Source organism: Aptenodytes patagonicus, chromosome 16 (genome assembly GCF_965638725.1).
Source record: "Aptenodytes patagonicus chromosome 16, bAptPat1.pri.cur, whole genome shotgun sequence".
Classification (NCBI taxonomy): domain Eukaryota; kingdom Metazoa; phylum Chordata; class Aves; order Sphenisciformes; family Spheniscidae; genus Aptenodytes; species Aptenodytes patagonicus.
Window position 1 is genome coordinate 6,208,533 of NC_134964.1, and position 17,394 is coordinate 6,225,926.

Genomic DNA, 17,394 nt, shown 5'->3' on the forward strand with positions numbered 1-17,394 from the left:
GGGGGGAAAAAAAAAAATTAATAATAATAATTCTTCTCTTTTTCTCCTAGGAGAAAAACCCGGCACTTTGGGGAGGGTATTTCCATTCCACTTTAACTGAGCCTTATAAATTTTCCATTTACCCAAGTTTGCAGCGCTTTGAGCCAAACGCTGTGAGCAAATAAATAAATAAATAAATAACCTGAAAACGTATCGCTTTAATCTCCAGAAAACAGCGTTTGTGAAGTACAAGGTTGTGCACAGTGGTTTCCAACTGTGGGAGAAAGAGCAGAAAAGAACGGCGAGGTTATGTCTATTTACTATGGCGGAGCCTTCGCCGGAGCCAGGGAGCGTTAAAACTCCTCCGGCGCTGCTCAGCTCGGAGATCTGGCCTCCAAAATGTGAGTGAGAATAAATCCGTCACTAGATTTTCCTGCAGGGGAGCAGCTCAGCAAACCGGGGAGCTGCTGATCAGCACTGGTATTTCTTATTAGCAAAGTTAAAAATCCTCATCTTTCCCCCTCCTTTTCTCAGATTCTCATTTTTTAGCATTTTAAAAACTCTTTTCCAGGGGGGGAAAAGCCTTTCTCCGATCCAAAAGACCACAATGCCTTTACCACCATCTCTGAGACTCAGCCTAATCCTGATCACCCCCGGCAGGATCTGGCCGCTGCCGGCTTCGTGTTCCCAGGATTATTTTTTAAGTGGTAAATCTCGATGCTATTTAAAGTGATGCTATTTCACCAGCCACAATGAGTGTGCAGTTATTTAATAGCTAAAACAGACAGACAGACATGGTCAAATTAACACTGCCACCCAGCTCAGCCCTTGTAAATAATCAGAATAATTTTACTGCAGCGTGGAGATTATTCTTCTTCATTTCTTTCACTTTATTCTATAGAGCGAGTCCATCAAGACAGTATTTTTAGGTGTGAATGGGAACACCGTAAAAGCAAATATCTTTCAAGCACTTGCCTTGGAGTCTTCAGGCTCCCCATTACCTTACACGCCGAAAAAGGGGGGAAAAAAACGCCCGTCTTCCAGCTTCCTCACCCATTCCCAGGTCAGTATTTGCCAAGTTTAAATCAACACACTGTGTTGTCTCCAGCTCAACCCGTAGCAGCTTTTGAGGGCGATATATTATCATGACAGGCCAGAGAAATAGATATTTAAAAATTAATACAGTGATGTAAATACACCATATCAAGGAATTCTTAGCTAAATTCACAAAATTAATGACAATTCTGCCCCCAGGACGTCACCACTCAGCTACCGCTCACTCTTTTCTTTTTTTTTAACTGTACAACGACCTTCCGATAAGGACATGTTAGAATGGGCCAGAGAAACGCTCGGGTTTTTGAAAAATAAATAGATATAGTACAAAAGGGGACACGACCACAGCTCTGCGCAAGGCAGAGGCTGCAACCCCTGCCCAGGAGGCCGTGGCAGACGTGTCCAACAGCCCCGGCGCGAGGTCACCTCCGGACCGGCTCGAATTCGCCGCAGCATCAAGGGCCACCTCGGAAGGGGCTCGACACCGACCTCGAGTCCTGGGGACCGCAGCTAGTCCCACGGCTCTCGGGCAGGTCACCCTATAAACCAACGCGCAAGCTCCATTCCTGCATCAGTAACGCTTTTGAGATGGGAAATAAATACGTGTCGCTTAACGCAGTAACACCCAAATTGGAAAGATGAAGGATGCCTGCCCTGGAGACCCGACCACGACTGAAAAAAGGTGATGGAGAAAAATTAACTAAAACGCTAACATCTTGCGCTGCACGTGGAAACGTTCGGTGGCGACCAAGGGGACGGTTGACCCTTCCCGGCTCGCAGCCCTCCTTCATTAGAGAGGAAAAACCCGGAGCGCGCAAAGGCCGTTCGGCTGCTGGAATTGTTTTGTGCTTGGTGGGATGCAGCACAACTCTCATTTTTAATAAAATGTCATGGTTTAGGAGGGAGTGTTTTTTATAGGAGCGAGCGATAATTACACTGCAATTAACTGTGCTGCACCACCCCCAGGACTTGACTGCCGAAAGCCGCCATCCAAAAACACCGGAGCAGGCAGTCCCAGATAAATTCAAAGGCACGATCGTATCTGGCGTTCAGGTTTTGTGCCATCGATCAATGATCGATACAGTTCTGATATCAAAATGAAGAGATCTGGTGCAGGAACTCCTTTGTTTTTCGAGAATTCCACTATAACCCAAATCTCGCAGTTTTGCCCCCCTTGCGCACCGTGGCAAACGCAAGCAGGGAACGCGTTTCTTGGAATGGGGAGACAGCGCCAGCTTCTCCTTGGGTTTCTCACCCACCGGGGGAGATCAATTTGTGTCGGAGCGCAGAGGCGCCGCTGGCCCGGCGTGAGGTCAGAGGGGACGGGGTGACATCACAGCCTCCCTCGTGAAGCAAGCGCCCGTCCAACACCCATCCCTCGGCTGGGGGGGTCGGACTGCCTGCAGCGGGGAGGAGAGGCACACGGGCTTTAGGAAGGAGCAAACTCAATCAGGCTCAAAGGGCGAGCTGGATCAACCCCCCCCCCCCCCCCCAGCTCCCACAAAACATCAGTAAAACATAACTTATTTCAGCACAACAGATCTGATGCACATCAATATTGTATTTGTAAGGTTTGAGAGAAAAATCTCCCAAAATACCCACACACGGGTGCTATTCCCTTTGCTACTGAAGCTCCTGACTCCTTCACTCCCTGCTCAGAGGCTTGGAAAGCTTGTTTCCTAAAAACCGGTGATTTGATTTAGCACAAGGCAGAAAAAAACATCAAAGGAGGGCTATAATCCACACGCTTCTTGCTAAAAATCTTTCCTGATATCTGAGCTTGCCACTTACGATAAAACAATGTTAATTCTTTAGAAAGAAAAGAAAACTTCCATCCTGACGTAAAAGCAGCAACAGCTTGTCACTTTAAAGGAAACTTCTAACCTTGCAAAACGACTGTGATTAATCAACTTGTCCATATTGTCTAAATAGTCCATAGAACGGGAATTAAAAATAATAATTCAGAAATTATAAAATTACACACGATAACATAACTGGAAAGCTCTTTTCCATTTCTCTTTTGTTTATTGTTCAAACTTGTCAAACCACTTTCTTTTGTTAAAACAGATTCTTTTGTAATGAAAAGGCAGAGTCCCTTTCAGCAGATGGACTTTCAGAATGAAAAATGTTCTAATTATTACACTTTTCATTAAAGCAATTATCCTCCCAAATTGTTTTTGTGTTTATCTCTGCCAATCAGCAGTAAAGCCATGGAACAATCTGTTGTCACCATATTTTTCTCCTCCAGGTACATTTGTTCAGATTTTTGCTACAGCAGCTCCAGCTGAGATAAGAACAGTCTACTGCCTCAGTTGTCTTTGATGTGCCTATAACAAATCCATATATTAAAAGAGATTTGTTGAGCTAAATTCCACTCATGCACTAGCCTAGAGCCGAAATTGCCAAGGGAAAATATTTCAGAATTATCTCCTTTAACATTCGCTGTAAGTTCACCTTTTTCCCTGCAAATAACGATACAAAATTCAGCATATCTTCTCTTGGACTGCTGCGTATTTAGCACAAAGTAAAGATACACAACGCTGTGAAAACCGGCTTCGGTGTGGCAGGCATAAGAAACCCCAAATGCTCATGAAGAAAAATCACCCTTCGCTCTCAGTCCCCCTGTTCTTTCGGACAAAGGCTCTGGAAATAGGACAAGACACTTACCTTCAAACTCACCCAAAGAAAACTACTTTCCAAAAGTTTGCAAGCAAAAAAGAAAAAAAAAAGTCTCAGGGAAAGATAGCGAAAGACAAGCGGGGTCTACCAGGGAAATTGCTTTCAAACGCGTTTATTCAGAGCTCCTTCCCCCGCTGCCTTTTTCTTTTTTTTACTTTTTTTTTTTTTTTTCATGTGCCATTTCCAGTACCTTTAAAACGCACTTATTAACGTAACGGTGACAATCGTGACCAGGGATCCACAGCAGGGTACGGCTACCCAGCCGGCCACTGCCCCGAGGGCTGTCCAACAGGACAAAGGCTGCAAATTAAAGCAGCTTCGATAAAACACCAACTTTAACGCTCGAGTTGAAATGAAAAATTGTGTAGTGCGTATTTTGTAAAGGGAAATCTGGTAGAAGGTCTCTCCCCCCCCCCCCCCCCCCCCCCCGAAACACGCTCGTGGAGCCGGGCGTGCAGGGGAGGGACGCGGGGGAAAGCGGGCAGCTTGCCTTGCGCGCTGGAGCTGCCTTCGCACACATCTGCGCTGAAATTCAGTTCTCACCAAATACCCCCTCTCCTTTAAACCCTAAAAGACCAGCTCTGCATTATTCTCTGTCGAGATAATGACGTCTCTCCTGCCAGCATCCCCGATATTTAATTCTCACGCGCACAGAACAGCAGTTTGCTGATAGAGACGCAGATACCGTACGATTCCCTATAAAGGGAAATATTTGCGTTTATCTAGAGATAACCCTGGAAAGCTCCCGGTGCTTGTTTGCTTTTCGTTGTTTTGTTTCGATGACAAGAGTCGGTCAACCCGGCAAAACTTTTTTTTTTTTTTTTTTTGGGGCGGGGGGGGATATGAAGAGTGGGGGAAGCAGCAGCCTCCTTCCCCCTCGCAGCGCTCCAGAGCAGAGCTCCAGCCGCAGCGCAGAGCCCGCTCCCTCGCCCCGCAGCAGGGCAGGCCGCCCGGGCGCAGCCCAGGCCGCCGGGGAAGGACGGGACGGGGCCACCGGGCTGAAGAATAACGTTATAAAGAGGAGGGGAAAGAAAAAAAGGGGGGGGGTGGGGGTTGGGGGGGGGGGGTGTGTTACGGGGGAGAGCATACAGCGTGACCAGAGCACTGCACGTTGGAAAAGTCACTTGTGAAAGCGGAGAGCGGCGGGGCGGAGAGCTCCCGGCTCCCGAGGGACGGGCGTCAGGGAACGCGGCGGGGACGCAGCTCACAGCGGGCACCGCGGCCACGGCGCGACGGGGATGGGCGCGGAGGGGGTACGCGCCGGAGCGCACACCTCCCCCCCCCCCAAAAAAAAAAAAGAAAAAAGTGGCTTTGGGGTATTTTAGGTTTCACGCACCCCCACCCCCCCCCCCCGCGCCTGCCCCCCCCCCCCCCCCCCGCACTGCCGAAGCAGGGGCGGCGCCGCGGAGGGGCGCGGAGGGGCGGGGGGGCGCAGCGGGAGCGGACACCCCCCCCACCCCCCCCCGCGCGGGCGCGCAGCGCTCCCCGCCCCCGCCGCGCCGTTCCTGGGCCTTTGGCGCCCCCTCTGGACGGCGCCGCGCACCGCCCGCGGGTCCCGCCGCGCCGCGCTTCGGTCCGCGGGGCCCCGGGCGCCGCCGCGCTCCTCCATCGCCGCTCCGCGCCCGCGGGGAGCCACCCGCCCCCCGAGGCCTGCGGGAAACCCTCAGCGGGTCCTGTGTCCCCCCCCCCCCCCGCGCTCGCAGCGCTCGTTCCGCAGCTCCCGGGAAAGGGAGAAAGCGCCGCGGCGGGCGGAGCGGCGCCAAGGGGCGCGGGGGTCCTCCGCCGGCGCTCCGCACCCGCGCAAGGGGCTCGCCGCTCCGCTCCGCGCCCCGCCCGGGGCCGCCCCCTGCGCGGCGCTGAGCGGCGCTGCGCGCCCGCCGACCCCTCCCCGCGGCGGCGGGGCAGCCAATGGCGTGCGCGCCAGCCCCCGGGGGCCGGCCGCCCATTGGCGGAGCGCTCCCGAGCCGAAATCGCCGCGGAGAGTATTTATTCCCGCGCCGCGGCGCAGGCCGCAGAGCCGCGCTGGAGACCGGCGGGGCGTGCCCGGCCCCACGCTGCCCACCCCGGCCCCGCGCTGCCCACCGACGGCCACCCCGGCCCCGCGCCGCCCAGCCGGCCCCGGCCCGCCGCCGCCACCGCCGCTCCGGGGTGTTTTGGGGTTTTTTTTTTTTTCCCTCCCGTCCTTTCTCTCCTGCAATTTGCGAAAGTTTCTCCCTCCACCCCCCCCCCTTTTTTTTTTTTAATGCTTTTGACTTAGAGGGGTAGGGAAAAATAGTAATAATAATAAAAAAAAAAAACTTTTGCAAACTTTTTCCAGCTTTCTCCCTCCTCTCCCCAGCCGGGCTTCACGCTGGTGGAGACTTCGTCTCTCCTAGTTTTACTTTTTTTAACCCTTCCCTGCCCCTTAGCCACCTGATTTTTTTTTTTATTATTATTATTTTCAATTTTTTCATCCCCTGTTCCCCCCTCTGCCACTTTCTCGCATGAATCTCCTAGACCCCTTCATGAAAATGACAGAAGAACAGGACAAATGTATCTCCGACGCCCCCAGCCCCACCATGTCGGATGACTCCGCCGGGTCTCCCTGCCCCTCTGGATCCGGCTCGGACACGGAGAACACCAGACCCCAAGAAAACACCTTCCCCAAGGGTGACCCGGACCTGAAGAAGGAGAGCGACGAGGACAAGTTCCCCGTGTGCATCCGAGAGGCGGTGAGCCAAGTGCTCAAGGGCTACGACTGGACCCTGGTGCCCATGCCGGTCCGGGTGAACGGATCCAGCAAAAACAAGCCCCATGTGAAGAGACCCATGAACGCGTTCATGGTGTGGGCACAGGCGGCCCGGAGGAAGCTGGCTGACCAGTACCCGCATCTGCACAACGCGGAGCTCAGCAAAACCCTGGGCAAGCTCTGGAGGTGAGCGCGGAGGCCGGGACGGGTCAACGGAGGGGGGGAACGGGGGATGCCTGGGGGGGGGGGGGGGAGGCTGCAGCTTGCAGAGTCTGCTCTAGCCTGTACCAGCAGTCAGAAGAGGTGGAAGAGGAGGGGAGGGACAGGATGGTTTCAAGCCTGGAAAACTCGCTGAAAACTTCTGCATGTGCTGGCAAACTCGGTTGGCGTAGGAGAAGCCAGAATAGCAGGGGGAAAGTACTTCCCTGTGGCCGCCTTCTGGTTTTGCAAGTGGTTTCTTTCCCTTGAGCAATGTCCCGGGTGGAAGCTGGCCCCGCCGGGCAGGAGGGGGCCGTGCGGGGGGCTGGCAGAGCCCCCACCCGGCGGGCCCCCGCGGCCGGGCGAGCGGGGCCTGCCTCGGCGTTTGTTTGTTTGTGCTCTTGTCCAGAGGAAATTATGGTTTTCTGGATTGCATCAGCTTGGCCCGGGAGGAGAAGCGATGCGGGGCGAGGGGAGGGGGGCGGCAGAAGCCGGGCGCAGGGCGAGGGCCGGCGACGCTGTGCCAAGCCCCGGGTGGGTGGGTGGGTGGCTGCGATGAGTGGCGCATGGCTGGGTGCCCTCCGACTTCCAAAATAAGGCAGGGAGGGGAGAAAAACAGAAGGAAAGTGAGTCACCTGGCCGCCTCTTAGTCTGTGACTGCAGAAGGCGGGGGGGGGGGGGGAATCCTAAATTTGCGGCTGCTCTTGCGGCAGGAGGAGAAAGCAGTGAGCAAACCTGGCCCTGGCAGGCAGCGACGGGGCAAAAGCGCCCCGGGGCCGGGACGTGCACCCTTGGCAGGGACGGATGGGGTGGGGGGACAGGCCGGAGAGGGCGAGGGCCGGACCCTGTCCCGACCCTCGCACCTCTTGTTTGGCCACCGAAGCAATCTGTGGGGGGCAAGAGGGGGGTGACAACCAGCGTGTGCCCCAGACAGGGGCTTCAACACTGGGGGGGGGCTTTGCATTGCCTTTCGAGGCGATCCAGGGGAGAGGTTTGAGCTGGTGTTAATGCCATAAGCGGGGGGGGAGCCGCTAATGCCCCCCGTGAACTGCAGCCCCTCACCCCCCCCATGTCCCCCCCAGGCTGCTGAACGAGAGCGAGAAGCGTCCCTTTGTGGAGGAGGCCGAGCGGCTGCGGGTGCAGCACAAGAAGGACCATCCCGACTACAAGTATCAGCCGCGGCGGCGAAAGTCGGTGAAGAACGGGCAGTCGGAGCAGGAGGAGGGCTCCGAGCAAACCCACATCTCCCCCAACGCCATCTTCAAGGCGCTGCAGGCGGACTCCCCGCAGTCGTCCTCCAGCATCAGTGAGGTGCACTCCCCCGGGGAGCACTCGGGTAGGTACTTGCAGCCCCACAAGGTGTAATGGAGGGGATTAAGTCACAGCTACCTCAGAAAAGTTGCATCCCAAACCAGGCTGAAATTGGGATTGGGTAAGGGGGGGAAAAAAGGAGAGAGACGCAGAAATGCAGTGAGAGGGGGATGGCTGCACTGGGAGAGGGACAGTGGCAGAGCTGCCCGCAAGCCTTGCTGGTAGCACAGGCACACAAACGCTCACCCGTGTGTGCAGCCCCTGTGGCCGCTTCCACCCCCTCTGCCCATGAGAAACATGAATGCATACTTTTAAAAAAAAAAAATAAATAAACCAAGAGATGGCCCTGCTCTCGCAGCTCATGTCTGAGGGCTCGGTAGTTTTAGCCAGCGTGATAGATCAGCACCGATAGGGCTCACGTCTGTGTTCCTCGCACCTGGAGATGTTTGTGTTACCCTACGCAATTGCTTTCAAAAGCAATGCGCTGTGATCCGGCCGCCCCACGGACCATGGGTTAACTATTAATGGTGTTATCGCATCCGGCAGCACCTCCCGCCTCGGGGAGCTGTGGGCGCAGGGGTGCCCAGCCATCACGGGAGTGACATCCCCTTCACGCCCGTGCCCTTTCCTTCCTTCCGCAGGGCAATCGCAGGGCCCCCCCACGCCCCCCACCACCCCCAAGACGGACGTGCAGCCGGGCAAGCAGGACCTAAAGCGGGAGGGCCGCCCTCTGCAAGAAGGCGGCCGGCAGCCACCCCATATTGACTTCCGAGACGTGGACATCGGCGAGCTCAGCAGCGACGTCATCTCCAACATCGAGACCTTCGACGTCAATGAGTTTGACCAGTACCTCCCCCCCAATGGCCACCCGGGGGTCCCGGCCACCCACGGGCAGCCCGGCCAGGTCACCTACACCGGCAGCTACGGCATCAGCAGCACGTCGGGCTCGCAAGCTGGGACCGGCCACGTCTGGATGTCCAAGCAGCAACCGCAGCCGCCGCCACAGCAGCCCCCGCCGCAGCCGCAGCCGCAGCACGGGCTGCCGGCGCTGAGCGGCGAGCAGGGCCAGGCACAGCAGAGGACACACATCAAGACGGAGCAGCTCAGCCCCAGCCACTACAGCGAGCAGCAGCAGCACTCCCCGCAACAGATCAACTACAGTTCCTTCAACCTCCAGCACTACAGCTCCTCCTACCCCACCATCACCCGCTCCCAGTACGACTACACCGACCACCAGAACTCCAGCTCCTACTACAGCCACGCCGCCGGCCAGAGCAGCAGCCTCTACTCCACCTTCACCTACATGAACCCCACGCAGCGCCCTATGTACACCCCCATTGCAGACACTTCTGGGGTCCCCTCCATCCCCCAGACCCACAGCCCGCAGCACTGGGAACAGCCCGTCTACACACAGCTCACCAGACCCTAAAGCCATTTTAAAAAAAAAAAAAAAAGAAATTAAAAAAAAAAATCAAAAAAGCACGAAAGAAGCAACAAGAACAACAATGGAGAACTTCCTCAGACTTTTTCCTTCTTTGAAATTAAAATAATAATTAAAAAAAGATGCTAAAGTTAAAGCTGGCAGGGAGGAGAGAGCGCCTCGAGCCTTCTGCACTACAGCATCCTCCAGGAAGTGGCCAGACTGCTCCGAGAACCAGCAAAACTCGGTACAGACTTTCCAAGGACTGGACTTTAACTCTGCTTCCAGGGCGCGGCGTGGAGATGAGATTTCTAACCAACCAGCTCGGCTGTCTGTTCTCTGGACTTTTGTAATTATTTTTTTTTTAGCAGTAATTAAAAAAAAAAAAGAAAAAAAAATGGGGGGAAAAAAAGAGAAAACTCAGAGTCCTCTGTGAGGAATATTCTCTATTTTAAATATTTTTTAGTATGTACTGTGTATGATTCGTTACCAATTTGAGGGGATTTATACATATTTTTTAGAGATTTTTTTAAATGCTCTTATTTTTCCAACAGCTAAAAAAATGACACTTAGTGGAGCAGTCCTAGGTTTTCTTGCAGTCAGAGGTATTTTTGTATAGATAAGTGTCTTTTTTCTCTAAAAATAAAAAAGCAAAACGGCGTGCTTTTAACTCGGCACAAAGCTCTGTTAAGTGGCCGGCGTCAGGCTTAGCGATGGTCAGCTCTGCAGCGTGGGAGATGCGAGCTGAGATTGTGCGGGGACGAGCGTGGGAGAGGCTTTATTTTTCTAACTAATAGCAAAACCAGCCAGGAGGAGATTTTTAACTTTATTTTTTAATAACCTTGAGCCTTAAGAAAGAAAAACAGAAAGATTTAAAAAAAAAAAAAGGACAGCAAAAAGCGCTGTTGCGAAGCCTTAAAAGCAGCCCTGTGATAATCACTTGTCCCCAGCTCTGTCCGTCCCTGGGGCTGGAGGGGGGCTGAGCTCGACCCCCTCCAGCCACCCCCGATCAACCCCCCGGCCACCCCAGGCCTGATGCAAAACCCATCCAGGGGCTCCTCTCTGCTTGTGGGACATCACAGATACTTTAAATTATTTATTTTGTGAGAAGAGCAGTTTTTAATCACAATTTCCTTTTTTCTTTTTTTTTTTAATCTCCCCTCTATTTTAAGTCCTTTCAAAAGCGATCGCATTTGTTGAAGCATTATTTGGAAGGTAACCGTGCCTGTTAAATTATGGTCTAAACTGTAATCAGTCCTTTATTTATCTCTTTAATTCTTTTTTATTATTATTATTATTATTCTTTTTGGAATCTGTGTCCTGGGTTTGTACAAACTTGTGCTCTTCCATTTTTTTCTTTTCTCTTAAGGATAAACTGGAAAAAAAAAAAAATTGTACAAACTAAAGATTGCAAATGTAGCGTATCACTGAATCATTTGCCTTGTTTTCTGCCTCAGCTCTCTGGGACACACGAGCTCGTGCGAGGACGAGACCCAACGCCCCGGCCGTGCCACGGGGGCGGCACCGTTTTAGCCTTCCACCCCCAAAACTGGCTTGAGGTGGGGACACTGACTTTGGTGAAGCTGTGGCTGAACAGTTAAGGATTGCTTTTTAAAAAAGACAGCAAACTTTTTTTTATTTAAAAAAATGATATATTTGTTAACTTTTTTTTTTAGGGATTCAGTAGAAGAAAAAAAATCTTAAAGCACTCTTATAATATGGCATCTTTCTATTTCTGTATAAAAGCAGATCTTTTTAAAGTATTTCTGTAACTTAAAAGACCTGTCATTTAAATCATATTTTGTCTTTAGGTAAGTTTTTTTTTTTGGTTTTGTTTTGTTGGCAAGATCCTTCTCTTTGTGAAACTTACCTTTTTTTGTATATTATTGTTTGCAATAAATATACATTGTATTAAAAGTTAAACACCCCACCAGTGTCTGATTTATTAACAGCCTTCAAAGCAAAGTCAGGGCCACGCTGAAGCCCCAGGATGGTTTTGGCTTCACTGATGGGGCTTGGGGTGTCCCCCCTCTTTGATGGCTGGGCTCAGGACCTGCACTGATAAAAGAAGAACCGGAGCGAGGGAAGCCTTGGCAGGACGCGAGGGAAGCAATGGGATTCAGAGACGGACAAAACCAGACTTGTCCGGGGCAACAATTCAGGGTGTGAACTCCAAAGGTGACAAATGAGCTCCCGCCGTCCCCAAGCCACGCTGGCTTTGCTGTCGCAGGCGGGTTGTCTGCTCTGAGCTGCCCTGGTTTGGGAGGATGCTAGGCGTGAGCTGCGGGGGCGAGGGGCTGCCAAGGGGGTTTGGGCTTTCACGTCATTCTCCCCAAACTGCTGAAATTCTCCCACAAGAGCTGAAATCTCCTGAACAACCAAGTAGGACACGTATCATCCCCAAAGGGAAATGTCACTGCTCGGCCCTGAGCCCTGCTCTCCTACAGCCCCAGAGACGCAGTGCAAGCACCCCAGCGAGGAAGGATTCCCCCCGGCTCTGCCAGACATTGCTTTTTCTACCAAACCCATCCCAGATAAATCACTGCTCCAAACTCCCATGGTTTCTAACCCCGCTGCTCCTCGGGAGCAGCTCAAGGTACTCTGGGCGATCCAGCCCATGGCTTTGCCACCTCGCCCCACCTCAACCTGCAGCATTGCTTGCCGTACCCCTGCCCTGGGGCACAGCTGTGCTGAGCTTTGCAAGTTCTCGGCCCCGCTGGTTTCAGACACCGAGAAGTGTGCACCCACTGCTGGCATCATTGCAGAGGTCGCTGGTGACGGCATGAGTCCCCTCCATTCCCTCCAAAGGCACAGCTACTCACTTATGAAAACTTAGGCAAAAACACAGTAACTTGACCCAGACTCTGCGTGGAAGACGCAGTTAGCACGCGGCAGCCCCACACTGTGAGCCGAGCACGTTGCGGGACACCCCAGGGTGCCCTCACAGGGCACGGCCCAAAGACTGATCTGATAAAGCATTACTTTGCCAACAGTTTATTCTCCTCAGACTCTTTCCCCTGCCAAAAAGTCCACCTCTGACCAGCAGCGAGACCTGCTCCCTGGAGCAGCCGGGCTCACCGCGGGCGCCTCGGCGCAGGGACACTGCTCGCTGCAGCCCCAGCGCAGGGCACAAAGAGCTCATGACTGCAATGCAAAGCCTCCGCGCCGTTGTAAAATATTTACTCTCACTACAAGTAACACTTAAGCCAATTAACTGAAAGGGATTCATTTACTTTGTGCATTAGTTAGGGTCAGTGTCACTATTTACCTGTGCAATCAGCCACCACGGCTGGTGGGAATGCTTTGGTCCCAGCCATTTTTCCGCAGCACGTGGCGGGTTTCCCCTGCCCCGATCAGACTTTGCCCGCTGCAAGTTTTGGCTTTGCTGCTCCTTTGGAAAGAAGAACAAACGCAGCTACCGGCGTTATGGCGAGGAAGCGCCTGGGAGCCCCGGCGAGAGCTTGGCAGGCCCATCGCCCGCACAGCACTGCCGAGAGCGGCAGCCGGCTGCAGACAAACAATTCAATAAACCAGTTAATGTCTTTCTGATGCTCGTGTGGGTGGGTTGGGCTGTTACCCAGCAACACGCTGGAAAACATCCCAAAACCAGGACAGCCCTTGCCTGCCTGCCTCCCCAGGGGTCTGGGCCGGGAGGGACCCTCCGCATCCCCCCCAGTTTGCACTGGGCGCAGTGAGAACCAGAAGGTGGGAGCGGGACAAAGCCGGGACGATCCCGAGCAGGCAGTGCTGCAATGAGCCACGACTCAGCCCCAGCTGCTCTCGGGGTCTGCGGTGGCATTTCTGTCCCAACATAGCCGTGCTCAGCTCCCCTCTCTCTCCCCCTCCGTAAGCCAGCTCCAGCTTCCAGCCGGAAGCATCCGAGGGATATCTTCCTCGCAAGAAACCAAAAGAGCAAAGCTCATGACCCAACCCTGGACCTATAATTTCTGCACTGTTTACTTATGGTGTGGGCTTTAATGCTCTTGGCCTCCATTCGGGAAAGCCAAGCTGGAAGCAGGTCCCCGGGCAGCTCCGAGCTTCCTGCCCACCCACGGCCGGGGCTCTGCCCCGCTCCGGGGGGCTGCGCTCCACATGGGGGGACCAAGGGGGACACCGAGAGAGAGAGAAAAATGCTGGAAAAGCTGCAAAGCTTCAGGGCACTTTGTGCTAGAAAGCAGAACAGGAGGGGTGGGGAGAAAAAAAAAATGAATTCAAGGGAACTCTTACAATGCTGCAGGGCAGGTTTGAGCCGCAGCAGATAAGAGCGGGCGCAGGGACAGCTGTGCACCGGGGCCGCTGCAATGCTGCGCGGCGGGTCGGGGAGCGCCGGCAGCGCTGCAGGCAGGGCAGGGCGGGGGGGCACTGGCGGAGCCCCCCCCAGCTCTTACAGAAAGCAGTAGGGTTGGGACGGCGGTGGGCAGAGCAAGGCTGAGCCGTATGGCTGGCTGCTTTCCCTTTCACAGTGCCGTATTTTGGCTTAGCGATGAGTTTGCTTTTTTCATCAGCCCAGGAAAAAACAAGCAATTTTTTTATTTTTTTTTTTTTTTTAAAAAAGAATGGGGAGGAAGTTTCCAAGCAGCCCTGGGGAGCCGGTGGCACACCCCTTCTTCTACCCGGGTCCCTGTAATGCCCCGTTGTGCCGGGCTCCACGCCCGGCCAGCTACAGCCACACACAGCTCTGCATGCCGGCCACCTGCAGCGGTGTCAGCTGCTCAGAAATGTAGCTTCAATTTGCATTTCCTCAGCCAGCTGTTCATGTTGACATCGTATTAAAGCCGGGGCTTTCTCCAAGAGAGAAGGCAAGATCGCAGCCAGCTGTGTGCCGGGATCCTGGGATCGGCTGCGGCTCCTGCCCAGCTGTAGCGTTTGGGACATGTAACAGCGATATATCACAGCGGAGCCGGGCTCGCTGCAAGTCCAGCGAGATTTGCTAGGGTTTCTCTTTTCCTTTTTCAGTGCCTAGTTCCAGGAGTCAGGTGGATAAATGAGATGGAGATTTGTATGTCAAAGTGAAAAGAGCAAGCTGGGTTCCCCCCCCCATCTCAGCGTTAGGCTCCCCCTCAGACCACACTCAGCAGCTGGGACTCCCCAGCCCCTGGAAGGGAGTTGCTGCCACCCCAGGAGAGGTGTCTTAGGAAGGGGGGACAAATGCAAGCCCCCCCCTTTCTCTGCTGACACCAGCAAAATTTGACTAAGATGCTTGGATTCAATGCTGTAAAGATAAACCCATCTGGAAAAGGTGGGGAGAGAGGAGAGCTTTAGAGACACAAGGCACAAATGGGTCCAAAGAATCAGAGAGGATACTGAAAAAAAAGCCTTAAACATCTCTCTAGCACAAGCCTCCTGCCTTTCAGGCTCTCGCGTGATCAGAATGGCGGTGGCTGGGGATGGAGGTACAGACAGCCGCGCAGGCGGGATCGGAGCGGCTCGCCGCTCAGGAAGCAGGTGCTGAGGATGCACTGTGCAATGCTGCAGGCCACCGAGCCACTGCTGTCCCCTCCACCGCCCCCAGCCAGGCTGCTCACCCTCACCCAGGGGCTGCAACTACCCGCAAGGATTGCTCCTGCACCCACGTGCCCTGGGTTTGCAGTACCAGCTCCAATAGTGCAAGGGCAGACGGCTGGATGCAGCCAGAGCAAGCACCATTGCACCCAGGACCACGCTAACAACCTGAGAGGGAGGGGAAGAAAAGGCTCCCGCAGACCCCTCCTGCTCCCCCAGCAATCTGCCTCCTGGAGGGAAAGGCAAAGCCAGCTCCGTTGCAGAATTAACCCCTCTGGAGCAGGAACGGGTCATGACCGAGTGGCCCGTTCATGGCTCAAGCAGCAAAGCCCGGTGTCGCCCACCCGCCCTGCAGATCCCAAAATTCCCAGGAACAGGCCACAGACACCATAGCCACTCACATCAGCGTGGGCACAGACATGCCGTAAGTGCTACTGTAATATAAATAATTGATCCTAAGGTGCCTCGGGGGCCATAAAGACCTCAATTGTTAGCTCCTTGGGTCAGAGCCCACCTCTTTACTATGTGTTTGTACAAGGACTACTCTAATGGGGCGCTGAGCTGCAATTGGGGTCCTGAAGTGCTATTGTAATACAAATACTAATCATGCAATAGCCGTTATACAAGCAGCCCCTGCTCAGGGCTGCGCTCCGAAGGCTCATAAACCGGGCAAGACTCTATTGAAGTCAACAGGAGCTTGGCCCACGCGCGGGGAGCTGGATCAGAGCAGCTCAGCCAACCCTGCAGCTGTGAAATTCCAGTTTAATTCTGCATGTGTGTGTGTGTGTGTGTGTGTGCGTGCTTCTGTGTGTGTGTACATGCGTGCACGTAGAGGCTGAGGCCATCAATGGTGAGTCGCTTGAGCTTTGAGACGCGTTGTTTGTAGAGCTGGGGTGGGGAGGGGAGCTATTTCTCCATTAAAACAGAGTCATGTTTATAAGAGGCTCAATAAAAATCGTTTGAAATAAGAAATAACAGCAACTATACAAAGGGAAGGGAAACAAGCCTCCAAATTCACATTTCTAATTAATTACCTGCCTGGGAGCTGCTCTCAGTTTTCAGTGACTAAAACATTTTACAGGGAGAAAGTCTGAGAGCTCGGTCTGTGCAGCTTACGAGCGCTGTAACCGCAGCGCTCCGGGAGCGGAGACGCAATAACACAGCTCTTCAGCCCGACAGAGAGAGGCATAACCGGGTCCAAGGGCTGCCCAAGCCAGACAGATGCAGCTATTCAGCCTGCAAATAAGTAAATTTTTAACAAGGTCGTAGCTCTGACTTGAGGAAACCCACAGGGTGAATAACGTGTGGCTGTCCTGAGACAGCCACGTGCAGAAAACACCCATGCAGAGTCAGAGCTGCAGAGGTACCGGCATGAGCAACCAGCACAGCAGCGACCTGGCCCCATCCCCTGCCCTGCAGCAGGTCAGCTCCAACCCCTGGATCTGGCGTCACCTCCATCATCCTCCTTAAAAATCCCATCGGGATCTCCACCCTGCAGAGTCCAGATCCACGGTCTAATTTCCCAGCGTTTCAGGGGACTGTTTTAGTCCCCAGACTGGAGTGTCCTTCAGTACAAAGCAAAGTTTCTCACTATTGGAAAGGATTTAACCCGTGATGCTCAAGGTGACAACTCGGATGTGGTCCTCCAGCTCAGCACGGGTAGGACAGTGTCTCTGCCCAGCAGCCCTCCCAGGTCCTCCTGCACGCCCTGAGATGTGTCAGAGGGAAAGCTGGGGGGGGAAGCTTTACATTTGATTTTCCTTCCCGCAACGTGGGGATTAATTACACATGTTGTCTGGGCACAAACCAACTATCACCAAGGAAAGTCTCACTCCATAAATTTTAAACTGCTAATAATAAGGCTGGACAGGAGTTTTAAAGCTTCAGTAGACAGTTTACAATTAACCTACTCCTGTCAGCTGGAAAATCACCTTACAATGTGATTCCAGTTCACGTCTGACTCACTTTGAGTTAGAAACTGCTTTTGAAACCCAGTAAATGCATCATGCAGAGCCAGGAGGAAGGCCCGAGGAGCAGAGTTTCAGCCCAGACCTGACCTGAACTTCTCCCGACGTTGGGGCAGATTTTCGCCAGGCGTCCCGCAGGGCTGCCAGCACAGCCCTTGGGAGCTGGAAACCAGCCTCCTCAAGTTTTGAAGCTCTTTGGACTCATCCCAGTCAAGTTTTTATTGTCTGCTCCAAAGGGACGAAAACCTGGCTAAATACACCTTTGATTTAGCACTTGCAATGCAGGTGAGGGACAGGAAGATGTACATTTTGAAACCCCAAGCTACCAGAGATGCACAGGGGAAGATAACCCAATGCCATCCTGCCACGGAGCATAGGACGTGCCCAACCACACCAGCTCTGACTGGTACCTCCTGACTCTCCATGGGCTTCTTCCAAGCTGTCCAAACTGGGAGGTGAAATCCATGCGTTGGAGCCACCATCCCAGTGGTCACCTCCCAACTGAGCCAAGCTAACCGGGTACACGTGGACAACCCTATAGTGCAATGACAGGTTGT

General features: G+C 53.6%; 1 protein-coding gene across 1 annotated transcript; it reads left to right on the top strand.

The window, feature by feature from the left end:
- Nucleotides 1–5,853: 5,853 nt before the first annotated feature.
- SOX9 (SRY-box transcription factor 9) lies at nt 5,854–11,298 on the top strand. The gene is made up of 3 exons (XM_076353618.1): nt 5,854–6,625; nt 7,720–7,973; nt 8,590–11,298. The coding sequence occupies exons 1-3, from the start codon at nt 6,195–6,197 to the stop codon at nt 9,375–9,377; spliced, it is 1,473 nt and encodes a 490-aa protein (XP_076209733.1). The 5' UTR covers nt 5,854–6,194; the 3' UTR covers nt 9,378–11,298.
- The last annotated feature ends 6,096 nt before the right edge of the window (nt 11,299–17,394 follow it).

Excerpts from the sequence above, each read along its gene's own strand:
- SOX9 (XM_076353618.1), top strand. The coding sequence starts at position 6,195 with ATGAATCTCCTAGACCCCTTCATGAAAATGACAGAAGAACAGGACAAA. Across the intron at positions 6,626-7,719 it reads ACCCTGGGCAAGCTCTGGAG|GCTGCTGAACGAGAGCGAGA; the intron begins GTGAGCGCGGAG and ends TGTCCCCCCCAG. Across the intron at positions 7,974-8,589 it reads CTCCCCCGGGGAGCACTCGG|GGCAATCGCAGGGCCCCCCC; the intron begins GTAGGTACTTGC and ends TTCCTTCCGCAG.